The 18,358-nt window shown below is 41.6% G+C and overlaps 1 protein-coding gene across 4 annotated transcripts in view; it reads left to right on the top strand.

Annotated features, from left to right (window-relative positions):
- Positions 1–17,872, top strand: part of ANK3 (ankyrin 3) — a 667,426-nt gene extending 649,554 nt beyond the window's left edge. For all 4 annotated transcript variants that reach the window (XM_032312011.1, XM_032312010.1, XM_032312012.1 and 1 more), the window contains 4 exons: positions 3,104–3,187; positions 3,312–3,371; positions 4,848–4,928; positions 16,440–17,872. In XM_032312011.1, the coding sequence (XP_032167902.1) occupies positions 3,104–3,187; positions 3,312–3,371; positions 4,848–4,919 (216 nt within the window). In that variant the 3' untranslated portion in view covers positions 4,920–4,928; positions 16,440–17,872. The remainder of the gene's footprint in view (positions 1–3,103; positions 3,188–3,311; positions 3,372–4,847; positions 4,929–16,439) is intronic.
- Positions 17,873–18,358: the final 486 nt, after the last annotated feature.

Here is an 18,358-nt window from a genome sequence, read left to right as displayed (position 1 = left end):
GTCCAAAGGGAAGAACAGCGAGTCCTCATTAAGGTGGCCACCAGAATGCTACTGTGACACCATATGTGCTGTAATTTTCCTTTGAAATAGGAAAGAAAAAAGGGGGGGGGTATTGCCAAAAATAGTGTCATCAACAAGACCTGGGGGGATATTTTGCTCAGTTAAAAGTACAAACTGTTTTCTAGAACTTTAGGAACTAATTAGAGATTATTTTCTGTCATTTCTGTCATTAAAGAAAGGCCCCAAAAAGACCTCCCCTTGGAAACACTTGGTCTCTAATATATTTGACAGAATTAAAGATGGATTATTTTTTTAGAACATGTTTCCTGACTCCTTACTGTCTTCCCTCTTCCTCTATTCAGCTCCTAACTAATCTGCTCCCCCAGTTTAGTGAATTTTCACATCACCACACAACTTACTTTGGTCTTATTAAAGCACTTATTGGCTGTATTTAATGGACACTGAAGGGCACCTGGGCAGCTCAGTTGGTTAAGCAGCTGCCTTCATCTCAGGTCATGATCCCAGGGTCCTGGAATCAAGTCCCCCATCAGGCTCCCTGCTCAGCAGGGAGCCTTCTCCTCCCTCTCTCTCTCTGCCTCCTTGTGCTCTCTTTCTCTCTGTCAAATAAATAAATAAATATCTTTTTTTTAAATGGCCACTGAAGATTAAGAGAGGTATCTTTATCTTTAACTGTACACAAACAGTATGAATTTTCAGTAGGAAGCATGAAAATGCCCCACATGCCAGAGTAGATCTCAACAACTTATATGACTTGTTATTTATAAATAGGGCTTTGCTTTTTTCTAAGGCTATTAATATAAATCAAAATTCTTCACATATTCTCTATGTTTATAAATATACCTTATTTCACATTCCTCTTAGCAACCATGCAAATAGTTAACTGGCATCATTCCCCACTAAAGAGTCCATTCATAACATATCCAGTAGGATCTTATTTTACTGGATTTTCCTGGGGTCCTCAAATTAGCTAACAGGCAAAGAGCTGGAAATTTCCCTGAGTTAGCTCAAAAATATCTCATTTATTCATTTTTAAACTAGAAGGAAATATTTCTTGACCTTTTATTGGCTTTTCTGATGTCTTTATGCCTTCACTTTTTGTTTTGTTTTAATGTAGTGCCACACTCAGTGTGGAGCTCAGTGTGAGGCTTGAACTCATGCCCATGAGATTAAGACCTGAGCTGAAAACAAGAGTCAGATGCTTAATTCACTGAACCAGCAGGCACCCCTATGCCTTTACTTTTATTTTTTTTTAAATATTTTATTTATTTATTTAACAGAGAAAGAGAGATCACAAGTAGGTAGAGAGGCAGGCAGAGAGAGAGGGGGAAGCAGGCTCCCTGCTGAGCAGAGAGCCCGATGCGGGACTCAATCCCAGGATCCTGAGATCATGACCTGAGGCGAAGGCAGAGGCTGAACCCACTGAGCTACCCAGGTGCCCCTTTACTTTTAAAATAAAAAAAATTTTTTTTTACAACCACAGGAAATATAAATAACATTCCCATAAAAACTTGTTGCAGATTTTAGTGCATTTAAGCATGAGACCTCTACATTTTTCCGGTTCCCTTCACCCTCTTAACTGTGCTGCCGACTGAGCTACCCAGGCATCCCACATCTTACTCTTCTATACCACAGTGAGGAAAATGAGTCCATGTCTTACCCAGTCATGACCTACAATCTCTAAGCTTATAAAGTCACTTTGTAAAAAGAAAAGAATGTAAACAGAATTTTGTTAGCCAAACAAGATAATGTTTTAGTCTTTATTTACTCTGTCATTGTACGACAGTGCACCTTTCTACTGGCTGTGACATAAAACAGTCACAGAACTTTCTAACCACTGGCTAGTGCTAACAAAATTATCAGAACTACTACCTTCTCTAGACCAATGACACTGAAAGAGTTAGAATCCTGGCTCTCCCAGAAATGTAGCGGTTGTCTCTGTGATCCGCCATTTTCCCTAAAATAGCAGCAGGGGAACAACTGCAGAACATGATTCTGTAGCATTATCCAGGCCACCCTTTCAGCAAGAAGTCTGACTAGCAGGTCACTAAGTCCCTAGACTAGTGTTTGTCCCTGTTCTCCCAAACTATATGTGGTACTAACTGAAAGTTGATTATCAGTGAAGAAGGTAATATATTGCAAATACAGCCCTACTTTGGCTGAGTGGTTTTTCTTATACAATCATAAGAGCCAATAGGGAAAGATTAAGGACCATTCAAATCTACCAAGCTGGAAAATAGGCCCCTGCCATGGGGAGTTAAGACTTTATTCCATGTTTTGAAAGTCACCAGAGGAAGATCTTTGACAGTTTCCCTTTCTAAATCAGTTAGCTGTCACTAGCAGAAAGATAACATCATCTTAAATTCCTTTAGTACTGATATTTTCTTTGTCTGTAGCCATGGAGATTAGATGATCTATCATCACATAAGACCCCTTCCCTTGAACATAGTAGTCAGAAACTACGTACTTCATCCGAGTCATTCCCATTTATTTGAAGACCCACAAAAGGCTCAGTTTTAAAGAAAAATAAAAAGGTTTTCTCTGTACTCTGAAATTTGCTTATAAAATAAATGTCTATGTTACCCTTAGTACATGAATTTTTAAATGAAAAAAAAAAAAACCTGACAAGGGCAATAAATAAGACCCCAACTAAGGGACCATCTTATTTTAGATTAAGCGCAATGCAACCCAAAAATTATTTGAGAGATTTGGTAGGACTAACCAAGAGATACTGTATTCAAAATGAGATGATCTAACCAGAGCTCTAATCATTAGCTAATTTTTTTTTTTCAATAAATGAACCCTTTTGGTTTGTATATCCATGTGTAACTGTGTTTTATCATTCTTCCTTCTTGGAGTTGGCTGCTAACCATCTTTCTTGTACATACGTAAGGTTTAGTGCTTTGAATGTTGTTGGCTACTAAGTAACCTTCAGAGGAGCCCACCTTTGCCCCTTGCCCAGGAGTAGCAAGTAGGATTTATACTTTCTTTTCCTAAAAGTCCACAGAGCATGTGTGTGGTGTATGGAGTGGTGTGGAGGTCTGTCCATCTAGTGCGCTGCTAATCTCTATGCCACATCCTTTAGGGAGAGGAAGCAAAGAGCATTCCTGGTGAATCTGTCACAGAAGAACAATTTACTGATGAAGAAGGCAACCTCATCACGAGAAAAGTAATCATCCTTGGGATTCTATGCTTCTCTTGGAATTTAGATTTTCTACTGTTTGTTTGCTGTAGCGCCCCCTCTTAAAATAGAAAACAGGAAAATCTCTGCTTCTCACTATTGCTTCCCACAGATCACTCGGAAAGTGATAAGACGAATTGCTCTCCCACAAGCGAGAAAGCATGATGCCATGGTAATGAAGAGGGGCTGCCAAAGAAAAGTAGAGGATAAACGCTGTGGGAACTTTCTAGAACGTGCTGCTAACAGGCTGGATTCTGCAGTGTGGCAGCTTGAAGCATTTGCTGCTTTTGACACCGTGTGCATTTGATCAGGATGAAGGAAAAGGACTTATTTTCTTAACATTCCTTAACATTCTATATTTTTTACTGTCTTTAGAGTTTTCCCAGAGATAAGTTCATTTTTGGAGGGTAGAATGTGCTGGTTCAAGCACGTAAGAGAAATAAAACACAAACCCTCTCAGCACCAGCCCCCTGAGCAGTGCCCCAGTGTCTCTGCCTCCGCCTTATCCGCCCCCTGCCGGCGGGGAGGATGGAGGGCGCTTACTTCCAGCAAATGTACAGGATTTAAATGTTAGACTGGCCAAAAGCTCAATTCAAGATCCTTACATCAAATCTATACATTTTCCCTTTCCAGTGTGTTCTACAGGGAAATGGGAATTCCCTCATCTTAACCTGAGGAAGGTTCTCCTCTTTAGGTTTATAATAGCCCATTTCCGGCGGCCAGTGAAAGAACTAAACTCGCCGCTGGGCAGTGTAGCTTGGCAAATGTGTCTCCATCTCCCAGACAAAACATCTCTGGCTACTTGTCCTTTCTTTCCTTTTCTCCGATCTTTACAACCCTTTCATTCGGAAAATAGGAACTCCAATAGCCTGTGTTTACTTAAGAAAACGTGAACTGAAAATTTCTCAAGACTAACTCAGAAAAGTGGAGAGGCTACTGCGTTTCAGTAACAAAGCAGGTGAACACGGAGGATCTGTACAACTTTGCTCTCAGAGTAAAGTGTCCCTGGTGCTCAGTGAAGAGAGGTCTTGTTTTATGGACATGCCCGCTTGATCTGGAGTAAGAGGAGGGGGTCGGTGATTCCACAGATTTAAAAAAAAAAAAAAAAATCCCTCAGATCAGCAACATTTCCATGGTGTTTAGTTCCTGATTAGTGCTTTCCTGAGGAATTTTAGTCTCGACACAACAGATCCCTTAAAATTCTGTTGGCTTGAGGAGAAATAAATTACAATTTACTAATTTTTTTTTAGAATTGGAGTTTGGGTGCCTTGAGGGCTTTGGTGATGATTACTACAAAAAGTGAACCGGCAACTCATTTTTTTTAAACTAACCTTTTTAAAAATTTTGTTTATTACTGTTTTTTATTTTTATTATCACTAACCTTTTATTTATTACTAACCTATTGAGTTCTTGTGAAGCACAGTTCTGTTACTGTATTCATTCTGACGCGCTCTCTAGCTTGCCTCCATGATGCTAGGCCGTGTGGTTAAGCCAAATGGATTGTGTGTATTTGGGGACATGAGGTGACAAAGTGCTTTCAACTGTGTTTCACTTACCTTAATCCAGCCTCAAGGGACCAGAATGGGAACCTCTCTATAACTAGAACTCTTTTACTATGAAATCTTAATGCGTATATTCCTTTTTACAGCAGGGAGAAGGTTATAAGGTGAAGACAACAAAGAAGGAAATCCGGAATGTGGAAAAGAAGAGCCATTCATAACAGTAAACGGTTAGTCAAGGCGATGGGTGTGCTCATATCAGCAACAGTTGGCCTTAACTTCCTGTGAAACCTCTCATTTCCCTGGATAAGTGATTCAGATCTCCCCACCCTTCTCCCTCTCTTTTTCACTGAGTTCCAGCTTTGAATACCCAGTGTGAAGCTGTTGAAGTTTTTATATGTATGTACACATCCCTACGAACACTAAAACTCAGTTCACAGTCCATAAACTTCCTCCTCACAAATTAGTCAGGAATTTAAATGTAAATGGTGTTTGCAGAAGCAAATGTAAATAGTGACATTTGAGTCTCCTCCTAGAGTGCAATGTGGTAGCATTCTACAACCTAACAGGAAAACTTCTGGCAACAAATAATTCTGACAGATGTGCTCTCAGATATGTGTAGATCGAGCCTTTCACTATTTTAGCACAATGACATCTGACAATTTAATTTTGGTGAAATAGAGCGGTTGCCAAGTTTAAATGAAATGACTGGGATCCCTATATACTACTTGGTGTATCTTACATAAACCAAAGTAAATTAAATAGGAGGTTAATGGACTACTATTTTTCTTTCAAGTTAAATGTTTGGTATGCTTTGTGTGAATTTGTCTGAACAAATTCTTTTTTTCTTCATAGACGAGGGTATTTTCCTTAACATTTTTTTCTAAGTTTTACATTGTCCTGTTATTTTCTACATGGTTACAATTAGTAGAGGTAACTTGGGGTGAAAAAGCAGATGGAGCTTTGAAAAGAAATTTGAAAACTTCTCCCTAAGTCTGTGAGGTGAAGTAGCATGATTTCTTGAGGGCTGCGTATGACAGTTGTCTCAGCCCTGTTGGTCCAAATGAGAAGAACAAATAGATTCCAGTTTGCCTCTCTCTCTCTCTCTCTCTCTTTTTTTTTTTACTTGCTCATTTGTTTTATTTCTTAGATTCCACATATGAGTAAAGTCATATGGTATTTGTGTTTCTCTGGCTTATTTTGCTTAACATAATACTCTCTAGCTCCATGTTGTTGCAAATGACAAGACTTAAAACATTCTTTTTTATGAATGAGTAATAGTCCATTGTGTATATAGATTCCACATCTTTTTTTTTTTTTTTTCTCAGATTTAGGATTAGGGTGAGGGCATGTGCCTAATATTGCGGACCCAGATAAATTCCTAGCCCCTTCCTCTCAAAAAACCTTACCATGTGTTTATTCACTCCAAGATTTATTTTACTTCCTTTCATGAGGCTTTCTGCATAGGTACTGAGAAACTCTTAGTAAACAACATTCATGTGGTACTTACCCTCACTGAGCTTACGTTGTGGAGATTTAATATTAACCAGTCCTAATTGGTCACATCCATATTTACTGGCATGGAGACAACCACCAAGATTTGTGGAACATTCTGGAAATAATAATATTTACTACATATTACACCTCCAAGTATTCCATCCTGCTCTTTATTTAATTCTCACAGCCAATCCTTTTGGAGAGATGGCTTTATCACCCCCATGTCAGAGGGGAGGAAACAGGGCCAAAATTGCTCAACGTCACATGGATAAAAAGTGGCAGAAATAGGGTACCAACTTTCCACCAGAGCCAACACTCTCAACCATGTTGATGGGAGACTTGACAGGTCTGAGGTGACAGAGAGGGTGCCCTTGAGAAGGTGATGTTTGAGCTCAGTGTAAAAGACTGCTCGGGACATGACTGGGTGGAGGAGGGGAGTTAGACGGTGTCTGGGGCCACCTAGGCAGACAGCAGCACTGTGCAAAGGCTAGATGGGGAGGGGAGGACCGCAAAGGAGGAGCCGTGACAACCCATTAGTGCCACTGGCAGAGAGTTTGGCCCTTGGGTCTGCAGAGGTAGGAGAGGCAGGAGTTTTCAAGCCTCCTGAGCCTCTCTGTAGGGATTCTGGTCTGTCACTAAAGGCAGAAGGGAAGTTGTGCAAAGTCTCGGGTTGGGGGTGTGTGACTGAATGTACGTTCAGCATCACTCGCTCTAGCAGCAAGCAGAGAAGTGAACTGGAGGTGGCAGGAGCGAACGGGCAGAAAACCGAATACGAAGCTCTTGTGGAGACTGGCTTGGGCTGTGAGGATGGTAAGAGGCAGGCTGAGTCAGGAGCCATCGACATGGCTTGCTTTTCACGCAGGGTGAGAGAGGAGGAAATGACCCCCGGCATCAGTGCTACGGTATCTGGAATGAACCCACTTCTTCATGCCTTACAGCACAGCCTGGGGCAAGACACACACATACACAGGAGCTGCCTAAAACATGGAGCACGAGTCTGCAATCTTGAGTTAGTAAGCCCTTGTGAGTGACACGTGGAATGAATCTAGAAGAGAGTTCAGTCAGCTCCAGGATGCACCTCAGAGTTCACCAGCTGCTTCGGTCCACCTCATATGCTGGCTGGGAAAGAACCAGGAAGGTAGCCCCCACCCACTGAGCCATTTTTCCAGAGCCACGTGTGCCCTTATCTATGAGTAAATGATGCCCAAAAAATACATCCGTGCTGTTCTTCTAGGTCCTTCTGAGTAAACGAATACACACAGGACATGGTCACTAAATGTACAAGAGCCCTCCAAATGACAAATAATCTACCCTGTAAAGAAGCTGTCAGGGCTTTGGCTCACTTGCCCCCCCACTCAAAGGAGAGAGAAATTCAGGTAGAAGTCACAGGAACATGAAAATAACTCCAGCCTAAGGCAAACTTCACGCGTCAGAGAGAGAGCACAGTGATTTGACTGGAAGCCTCACGTTACTCTCCAGGGTGATTATTTACCTTCCTGAAGTGAACTGAGGAAATGAGTCCAAGAAAACCACCTGAAATTCCAGGAGACTGAACGTGTTCTCTGGAAAAATCAATTTGCAAATATATTGAGAGTTTTTATAGCTCTGCTGCCTGCCTTTTTTTTTTTTTTAATAACAAAACAACTAAGAAATGGAATGCTGCCCAGTTTCACTGAGTCTCAGATGGTGACATCAAAATTTCTATTTTCCATTTTAGAACCGTTTTATTTTGAGCTATAAGAGCCCTGCACCCACTTTTCTTTAATAACGAGTCACAGCCATCCTGTTTTTAATGTAAGGGAAAAGCAAATGGCTTACAATAGCTATACAGATTTGTACATAGTATGTAGTGATTTATAGTTTTACAAAGTACTTTTACATTTTTGTCTTATTTAATCCTTCAAACATGCCTCTAGAGAGGTCAGGCCAATTTTTTTTGCTTCTTTCTATAGACAGATATTTGAGGACTTGGAGAAGTCAAGAACATTTCTACTGTCACACACCCTGATTGGTAGAACTAGGACTTAAACTCAAGGTGACTGATACTCTACCGAATGCCCTTTCTGTGGCACTTAGCTGCATCTCTAAAATTATTTAGGAATAATAGTCATGTTCTAGCAAATGATTACTTATGCCAGGTACTAGGTAAGATCATTACATACATTACCATATATAATCCCCCAAACAATGCTATAAGGTAAGTACTACTATCTCTTTTTTATTAATGAGGAGACTGAGATTTAGAAAAGTTAAATGATTTACTCAAAGTCCTACAGAGCTGATGAACAAAAGAACAAAATTTGAACTTATCCAGAACCTAGGTTCTTTACTATTACTCATATTCATAGTTAAGTAGTATTTGATGATGATTAAAGACCTAAAAGCAAATTTGAATCAAATAGATGTCCATAGGCAAATGATAATAAATGTCTTCATATCTTACACAATGAAAATACTCAGGTTTTTGTTCTTTTTAAAAATAAAGCAAATTAAGGTAGCCATAATCTCCAAATATTTATTTCGTAAACACTATTAGAAGGCTGATTAGCAAGGTTGTAACAAGGTAAGGTTCCCGGGTATAAACCGTCAAGGACTGTGAAACAGCTGTATCCCAAACCTCTTTTGAGGGAAATGCTCAGGTCTCACAGCCATCTGGAAGCTGAGTGTGAAAACAGGGCCCCTGCTTAACACTTTTGAGCCAGAAGTGACTCATGTTTTTCATTCCTTCAAAAAATATTGGAGCTTCCACCTGTCTGCAAGTGGAAAGGGAGATGTACGATGTGAAGGAAACTTCCACGGTCCCTGTCCTTCCTAATGCCTCAGCCTGCAGGGGGAAATGAGATGGGACAGATGTTGGAGGGCTGAAAATACAAAACCCAAGATCCAGTAAAAGAATCATGCAGAAACATAGTTAGACCTTTGGTGGCTGGGGAAGGTCGGTCAGAAATCATGACATTTAGAGCACCTGGCTGGCTCTCTCCATGGAGCACGTGACTCGATTTCAGGGTTATAAGTTCGAGCCCCACATTGGGTGTAGAGATTACTTAAAAATAAAATCTTAAAAAAAAAAAAAAAAAGTCATTTAAATGGAGACTTTATAGGTGGGACCAACCATGAAGAGAAGGGGGGAAAGGATCCAAGCGAAGGTTAAAACGTGTGCAGGTTCCTTGAGCGGGGAAAGGCCCAGCACAGTTGAGGAAACATAAGATGCACCCCAGCGCCCCGTGAGCTGGTGGTGGCTGGGGCAGGCACAAGATGACATAAGGGAGGGATGCATCATCACAGGCCAGAGGACAGGCTTTTGAGGTCATTCTAAAAGAATGTGAAGCCCCTGAAGGGTTATAACCGAGAGCCCAAGCCGACTGTTTTTCTAAGCACATAGGCAATGTCGAGAATGGGTGGGTTGGAGGGAAACAAGAATAAACCAAAGGTGACTGGTCAGGCCCCCTAGGCCATAAGCCCAGGGCTAGGACCTGGGCAGTAGTTTTAGGAAAATCAACAGGTCGATTAGCTTGAGGGGAGGATGAGAAGACGGTTAAGAATGACTCCCAGAAAAAAATAAAAATAAAAATAAAATAATTTTTTAAAAAAGAATGACTCCCAGGTTTCGGCTTATACAGCTAGGTAGGAGAGAAAGGAACAGAAGCAGAATAGCTTTTAAAAAGAACATCAAGTATTCAGGTTGGGACTTGGGTTTGAGGGTGCCTGGGAGCCATCCAAGTACTGTGGTAGGTACAAAAATCTGGAGCTCTGAAGAAAGGTTGGGGCCGATCTGTAAAAATCGTGAGAGTACTCCCTGAAGAGATGGTGGAGATATTCTCCACCAGAGAATAGACGTGATCCTCCAGGGAGGGGGTCAAGGGGAGCAAAGAAGGAGCTCGGGACTGAGTCCCAGGGAGTACGATTTTGAAGAGGAATAGGACTTAAAAGGTTGTCCTGACTTCTGCTGTAGAAATCTCCAAACTCTTCTAAGATCAATGATTAGGATCTTAGATGTCCCCTCATCTAAGATCGCCTACAGGTTCAGCCTCAGCCCTCCAGCATACTTGGTTGGTTTTACCTCAGGATCCCTCAATCCATGCAGTTCCGTGGCAATGGATGAGAGAAATGTTCCTATAATGTAGATTAGCTAACAAGCTTTTATAATAGGTGACCACGTGCATTTAGAGCCCCTTTACTTCTTAGCAACTAGGTGGAAAGGCTTGTGACACACCGTGTAAGTGGTAGGGAAGGTACAAAGTTGTAAGACATTTTCTTCAGTTTGACGTTATTATCTGAGAGAACTCCTGCCCATTGTAACTTTACAGTCTAGTCCAAGGGGCACCCAGGACCATAAGTTGCACCAATCAAAATACATAAATGTAGTAAAAGATAGAAACAACATGCTCAGGGCATGCACTGGAAGATACAATTACCTCCAAGGGAGGAGATCTTTTAAACTTTCTTGAAAGGGTGTATTTGAACTAGTTTTTGTAGAAAGAATAGCATTAAAGAATAGCACTGTATCCAGGATAAGGGCCAGACTCCTGAGTGAAGCTCGCATGACCCTCCACATGCATGGGTGTTAGCTTACATGGGTCATGCGAGCTTCACTCAGGACTTTGGCCCTTATCCTGGATACAGTGAGGCACCCCTGGAGCATTTGTGTAGGAGAATAGTATGATCAGATAAGATGTAGGTGACCCTAGCAGTAACAGAGGGAGAAGGGAGTCTGAACATCGGTTCTGAGACACCGATGAGGGCCTGAACTGGGGCAGAGAGAATGAAAAGGAAAGAACAGATTTGAGGAACTAGATGAGTTCTGTGTTGGGAGGGAAGGGTGAGAATTGAAGATAATAGGGTTGCTTGTATGTAGGTAATCATTTAACAGAACCATAAAAGCAAAGACCACAAAACCAAAATCAGGGCTTGATGTAGCCTGTGTGATTCGTAGATGGTCAGCACGCAGGACCCTTGACACTCATCAATGATTAGGGAGAGAACTCTGGGCTAGAGATCATAGTGCGGTTCTGTTTGGTATTTGGGTGAGAAGTGAATTGGCCTGAGTGGAGGGAATTGCCAGGGAGCTGACGAGCTACGTGAACTTAGCCAGGTTCTGTGCCTTAATCTCCTCACCTCTACTGGGATAAGAGAAACATACCTGGAGGAGTTGTTGGGAGCATTAACTCAGTTAATACAAGTAAATCACTTCAAATAGCGACAGGCAAGCCCATAGGAAGCACTGGGTAAGTTCAGCTGTTAGTAGAATTGAGACAGCCTGGATCAGCAGCAGGTAGACCACGACATGAGGGGTCCCCGGAGGGAACCCTGGGAGAAATCGGAACAGCAGCATCCCTGACATTCTCTGAGAAACCAGGGGTAGCTGAAAGTATTCTTTTTTTTTTTTTAAAAAGATTTTATTTATTTATTTGACAGAGATCACAAGTAGGCAGAGAGGCAGGCAGAGAGAGAGGAGGAAGCAGGCTCCCTGCTGAGCAGAGAGCCCGATGCGGGGCTCGATCCCAGGACCCTGAGATCATGACCTGAGCCGAAGGCAGAGGCCCAACCCACTGAGCCACCCAGGTGCCCCAACTGAAAGTATTCTGAAGTGTAAGCTAACACCCATGCAGAGAAATTCCAGGGGAAATTAGTAAGGCCGGCATTCTCATTCCTCTTTACTAACAAATGAAGAGAGAGAGACAAAACCCCGATGGTCTAGTTAATACAGGTCTGGATTTTAACCCAGCAGATTCTCTTGATTCTGCTTCCCAGAAGTCCGAGATGCAGCCTGAATTTCTTCACTCCTAAAGATTTTCCCTGAATTTATTTGGCACAGATAGGTTTTATATAGTTTTGTTTTTCTTTTTTTAAAAGATTTTATTTATTTGACAGAGAGAGGCAGGGAGAGAGAGAACATAAGCAGGGGGAGTGGGAGAGGGAGAAGCAGGCTTCCTTCTGAGCAGGGATCCCGATGCAGGGCTCGATCCCAGGACCCTGGGAACGACAGAGCACCCAGGTACCCCATGTTTTTATTTTTCTTACCCTTTAAAAAAATCCCTCCTTCACCAAAACCCTTGGCTTTGACATGAAGAGCAGGGATTCTGGAGTCAGGTGGCTTGTCTTCTGTTTCTGGCTCTAATGTGTACTAAGTGTGCAGACTTGTGTTTGTTTTATAGCGCTGAGCTCTACTTCCTTATCAGTAAAGGGGAGGGTATAATAATACCTTATTGTTATTAATATTATATGAGCTAATCCACTCTACAACAGTGCCTAGCCTGTAACATTTAATAAGAATAGCCGTACAACTTTATTAGTGCTCTGTTTTTTACGACCAGAATATAGATCAGTATTTTTCCTGCATTTTTTTTTAACTGACCCGATTTTAAAAATCACAAGTCACTAGAAAAAAACAAAACAACAACTCAAAAAAGCCCCACTTATTGGTAGTAGTTGAACAAATCTACAGGAAACGGGAATTATTTTTAAATTGCACTGTAGTTTATTAAGATTACATGAAGTAACTAGAATTAGTGCTTGGGAAAGAAATGTTCGTAGCCGCATGACTTCTGTAATAAGAGACAAAGAGAAGGGAAGGGAAGAGAGACGGTTGGAAGAGAAAGGAATAGAGTAACAAATCTGTGTTCTCCGTAGGCTATAAGGAAGGCGTATCCGAAAAGGCTTTCTTTCCTAAAGCCGTGACATGCAAAGTCTTTAAAGATGAGTAAGAGTTGGGACACCTGGGTGGCTCAGTTGGTTAAGCAGCTGCCTTCGGCTCAGGTCATGATCCCAGCGTCCAGGGATCGAGTCCCACATCGGGCTCCTTGCTTGGGGAGCCTCTGTCTCTGCCTGCCACTCTGTCTGCCTGTGCTCGCTCTTTCCCTCTCGCTCTCTGACAAATAAATAAAATCTTTTAAAAAAAAAAAAGATGAGTAAGAGTTACCCTGACAACGGGATCTCCTTAGGGAGAGCACAGTCTGCACTTGCACGGAGATGACATTTGACACAAACTTGAAGGATAGAGAGGGGTTAGATACATGTGGAGATTAGGGAAGAGAAGTACAAGAACAGGTGGATACAAAATCAGGAGCAAAGAAAAGGAAGTTGGAAACCTGGGTGTTGATGCCTGGCGTGCAGTCTAGCTCCTCCTAGTGTGGTCTGTGGAGTATCGACACCCCCGAAGTCGTGTTAGAAATGCAGCATCTCTGGGTTGACTCTGACCTCCTGAATCAGAATCCACATTTGAAGATCCCTTCGGTGATACATGAGGACATTAAGCTTTGAGAAGCAGTGTTCTAGAATAGATCCCTGGGTCTTAAACTTTTTTGAACATTCAGATAATCTAGAGAGTTTTTTCAGTGTTTTTTGATGTTGGGCTCCACCCCAAGAAATTCCAAATAAATTGGCATGGGATGTGCCCTGGCTACTGGGGTTTTTCTTTTTGTTTTTTTTGTTTTTTTTTTTTTTTTTAAAGCCTCCCCAGGTCATTCTAATATTCACCCAAGTTTGAGAACCACTGGAAATTGTGGAACAAAGCTTTTCACTGAAGATTTGTAGGCCCTGAGACTGATTGGGCTGAACTACCAGGAGCTTCCTGAATCAAGCTAAGATGGATGATTCATGTTTTTCAGATGGGGACTAGGGACTAAAGAAACGACAATGAAATGGTGGTTCTGGGCACCTTGAGTGGTTCAGTGGGTTAAGCCTCTGCCTTTGGCTCAGGTCATGATCCAGGGTTCTGGGATGGAGTCCCTTATCTGGCGCCCTGCTCCATGGGGAGCCTGCTTCCCCCTCTCCCTCTGCCTGCCTCTCTGCCTACTTGTGATTTCTATCTCTCTCTGTCAAATAAGTAAATAAATTTAGAAAGAAAGAAAGAAAGAAAGAAATGGTGGTTGTAAGCTCAAGCATATGCCTGACTTGAAAATGGGTATGGGAAGCACAACATTCATCTGTGAAATGTAAACTGCCATGAAAATCCACTGCATAGCTGTTTTTCTATACATGAAAAAATGTTTCTTAAAATTAAAAAAGAAATTATAGTGAAATGACTAAAGTCATTTTCTGAGTTGGTTTCTACTATCTTTGGGTTTGAAAAACATGCAAAACCCAACAACAGATTCCTAAATGCAGAGGCTTTTGTCTCAGATGTATTACCTAAACCCACAAAGGGAAAAGGACTCAAATTCTATTTCAGTGGCTCCTGCCCCCTCACTTTTCCATCAGATGGCGCTCTCGTCACAAAAAGGTGCTCATCTTTTTGTAGAACGCTGTACTTGGTATAAATTCTTTGGTCCAATGAATGACGTTCCACACTCTGATTGCATGACCAAGAACAGGAGTGATTTACAAGGGGAACTCACTCCCAATCTTTTTTTTTTTTTTTTTTTTTTTTTTTGAGCTATCACCTGAATCCTACCGGAATATAAATGGGTATAATGAATAGCATTTTTAAAAAGTATAGGAACATATCCAATATTTCTATAAAACATAAAATTTGCTTGCCTTAAGGTGATAAGAGGAAGACCTTGCTTCTTATTGCAAGATTAACCTGGGCAACTGGATTGGCTTTTGGGAGAGAGGATGCAAAATAATTTCAACTGGGTCGTAATGGTTGCATTACATAAATTTCCTAAAATTATCAGACTATATTTATAGTAGATAAATTGTATGGCATATAAATTATATATCAGTTAAGCTGCACAGAGTGTGGGCAGCGCGGGGAGGGCTTCAACTAGAGAAGATTGCTGAGGATCCTCCCTAGGAAGACAGAGGAAGAACACCGGGGTAACCTTATCATAGGGCCATCTAAGAACCCTGGTGCCCAGAAGTTAAGGAGTAAGTGGTAGTAACAGGGGTGAAAATCCTTTACTAGGATTTGCCCACTTTCTGGGACACGGTCTGGCCAAATGAGTCACTTTCCTTCTCTACCACCTCTGCAGAGTCATGGGAGGAGGGGGCCAATATAGAAATCACCCCAGAAGGAATTGATTGACACTTTGATGTTCTTGGCTCCAAGCATTAGTGACCTGGGGCATGGAGGTTAGTAGCAGTTTTCATACAAAAAAAGGAAGCAAGAACCTAGTAGAACAGACAGAGGAAGTGCTGTACGAACATGTTGACCTAAACCAAGGTATCCTGGGTGATCCATCTTAAAGGAAAAGAAACTTGTCTGGGGTAAGTAAATAACCTCAAGGTTACCGAGGACACAAAGGCCCCAACAGAAGCAAGTTTCTGAAGGTGTCCCTACACCTGGAGAAATAGTCTGTTCCTTACTAATGAGTGAGCTTAGCTGTTCCTAAAATTGTTCTTGCCTTACTCAGGTTTTTTCTTGGGGCTAGAATCTGTTCTCAGGCCAGCATTCAAGCATGTTACCTTTTTACCCTGAAAGAGGAGGATGGACTATACTCAGAAACCTTCGTTTTATGAAGAAAGAGTGCATAGCAAAAATTATTCGTTTATTTTGACCGTATTGACTGGTGATAAAGCACTGATACTTTATGCCGTGATGATCCAGTAAGACAAGATGTTGTCAGCCCCCATAAAGAAGCTCAAATACAATGAGCCTATCTTATCGTGACTGATGTGGGCAGGAGGAGGGAAAGTAGTCTTTGCAGCAACGCAAGAAGGTCTTTAATTTTAATTTGTGCACAGAAAAGCCAATTTCAGAGCAATGAAGGAATGATGCTGTTCTTCCTTTTTGAAAGATGAGTTGCACTTTGGGGAGTGAACACTTATTATAAAATCTACGGATGTTACTGAAATAATCTATCCGGAGTCCGTGTCCCTAGTCCTTTAGGCCCATGAGAACCCCAGACCCCTGATATTTTGATGTTGATGGAAATCCCAGACAGCACCTCTGTCAGCCTTCTCATTTTACTGCTAAGACATGGTCCAACGGGTTGGAAGTGGTTTTCCCAAGTACCTGAGTGACCTGATCAGAGCTGGCAGCCCTGAAGAGGGTCTTTTCCTACTCAACCTCGAAAACAACAAATCCAGTGAGGAGTGCGCTGTGGAGGGCATGGGGTTACCTAGAAAAAGTCATTGCCTTCAAAGGGCTCTCAGGTACCCCTCAGGGCTTTATCTTAGCAGATCGCCTTGGTTAACAGAGTCTTGTGAAACCCCCCACGTTAGAAAGTGGACGCCCCACCCCGTTCTCTCAGGCTTTTCTGTTGAATGGCAGGAAGGCTTAGGCAAATTCCTGAAACAAAACAAAAATGGAAGACAAGCAAGCAAGCTAACCTCACTACCTATTGTCTCTCTTTCCACAGGATCATGTGTTTTTACTGCCAGTATTGAGAAATTCATGGAAGATATGTCAGCAGGAAGTAGAAATTCACGGAGAAGGGTGTGTGTGTTTGCCGCTTCCACACATTAATGGCATGATTTTTTTTTTTTATGCAAAAAGAAAAAAAAAAAGAAAACTACCCACATTTTAATTTAGCATGAGCCAATTTACAGAGCATGGAAATTCACTTTCATTCCCAGGATTGGCGCGTGTGCAATTAGCAATGCAGTGTATATACAAGAAGCCATGCTGTTAACAGTTTATCTTAAGTAATTTGGTGTCATTTACAAAAAGGAAAAAATTCCTGCCGCCAGAAGGGACAGAAGACGGGACGATGAAATCACAGAAAAACACTAAAATTACTAACTCCACAACAGCTCGCCTTATTTTTCTTGGACCCAACTGTCAGGGTATAAACACTATTTGTTTCTTTTTTAAAACATCTATAGTTTTGCTGTAAATAATAACACTGTATAAATTCTAACAGAAAAATAGAATAAATGTTGATAAGGCACTGCCTCTTAGAACACAAACAGAATATTGCAAATGCATTTAACGTACTAGGGGTCTCAAGTGACCACCCTAGAAGACGGGGGAGGGGTTTCGGGTGGGGGGAATATTCACTGATTCTTGTATATTAGCAATTATAATGTTTGTATATGCAAAACTGCTAGCTTGATTTTAAAAAAAGAAGAACAACAAATCTTTAAAATCTGCTGCAAATTTAAATAATTCCCCAAATGAGGAATTCTGTAGTTCTGTGAAAAAATTTTTTCTTCAGAATACTAATATTTTGATGCATGTGTATCACCTTATTTTGATTAAATCTTTTCCAATTTTGCAAACACTACAGTATACTGCAACACAGAAGATTTTATCTGTAAACACAAAGCCCTTCATCTAATATTTGTTGCTATTGCCAATTTTTCAATGAAATGACCTAAAAATGAAAAAAAAAAAAAACCCTATATGGTAGTTGCTTTAGGGGGAGGGGGGTGCTGTTAGTGCTTAAAAGGGGGTAATGCTTGCCGCTTTAGAGGTGGATGGTGCTCATAAGAGGCCCCAGTTGGGGGTAAAATTTAAAATGGACTGAACCGGGATTCGTAGCTAGTAGAATGGCAGCACGCTGTACCATTACTACTGTATCGTGTACTGGCTATAAGACGTAGACACCTTTGAATAAGGCAATCATTTGTAACCATTCTAGCAGTGTCATATTAGGTTAATAAGGCTGCTGTGTTTTCAAGGGCATTTTTATTTGGGTTTTGGTGAAATCCTTTAATTTGTTGATTATATTCATATAAAATCAGCATTCATTGACACATAGCTCTAATGACATATGTATGAAAAACCATACACTGGATGACCTAGTCGATTATTTAAGCATAAAATAAATTGTGTTAAACTCTTCACCCATCTGTGCTCTGCAGTGTCCTTGTGTTCTCTGGCAAAAGGTAACCGGCTGACTCCTGGGCGTCTGGCCTCCCCAGCCCCCTCCCCGCTCCTGTTCCAGCCTCTGCCTGTGGGGTCACTAGAGTCCCTAACGTTCAGTTGCACCCTGCAAACTCCCAGTTTACAGAATTTCTGTGCATTTCACAGAGGAGCCAGGAATTAAAGATTAACTGATCTTTGCCCTCGTCTGGTTTGTTCTGTGCCCAGAATATTGGGGAATTGGGGCTATTGCAACCGCATGTCTGCAAGTTGTACATGGACCCTTCCAGCCAGCATCCAGTATGCCGCTGCTTTTAGCCCCTAAAACACTCATTTGCCGTTGGCATTCATTGTCGGTGCTTGTAAGCCGGGACATTTCACATGATAACCCAGATTCCCACCTTCCCCTAAGATGGAAGATTTGACAACAGCCCTCATTTCCAGATGGCATCAACCAGGTGTGTGGGGTCC

This window comes from Mustela erminea, chromosome 14 (assembly GCF_009829155.1).
Source record: "Mustela erminea isolate mMusErm1 chromosome 14, mMusErm1.Pri, whole genome shotgun sequence".
NCBI classification, from domain to species: domain Eukaryota; kingdom Metazoa; phylum Chordata; class Mammalia; order Carnivora; family Mustelidae; genus Mustela; species Mustela erminea.
Note: the sequence above shows the minus strand (reverse complement) of the source record. Positions and strands in the feature narration are given on the sequence as shown.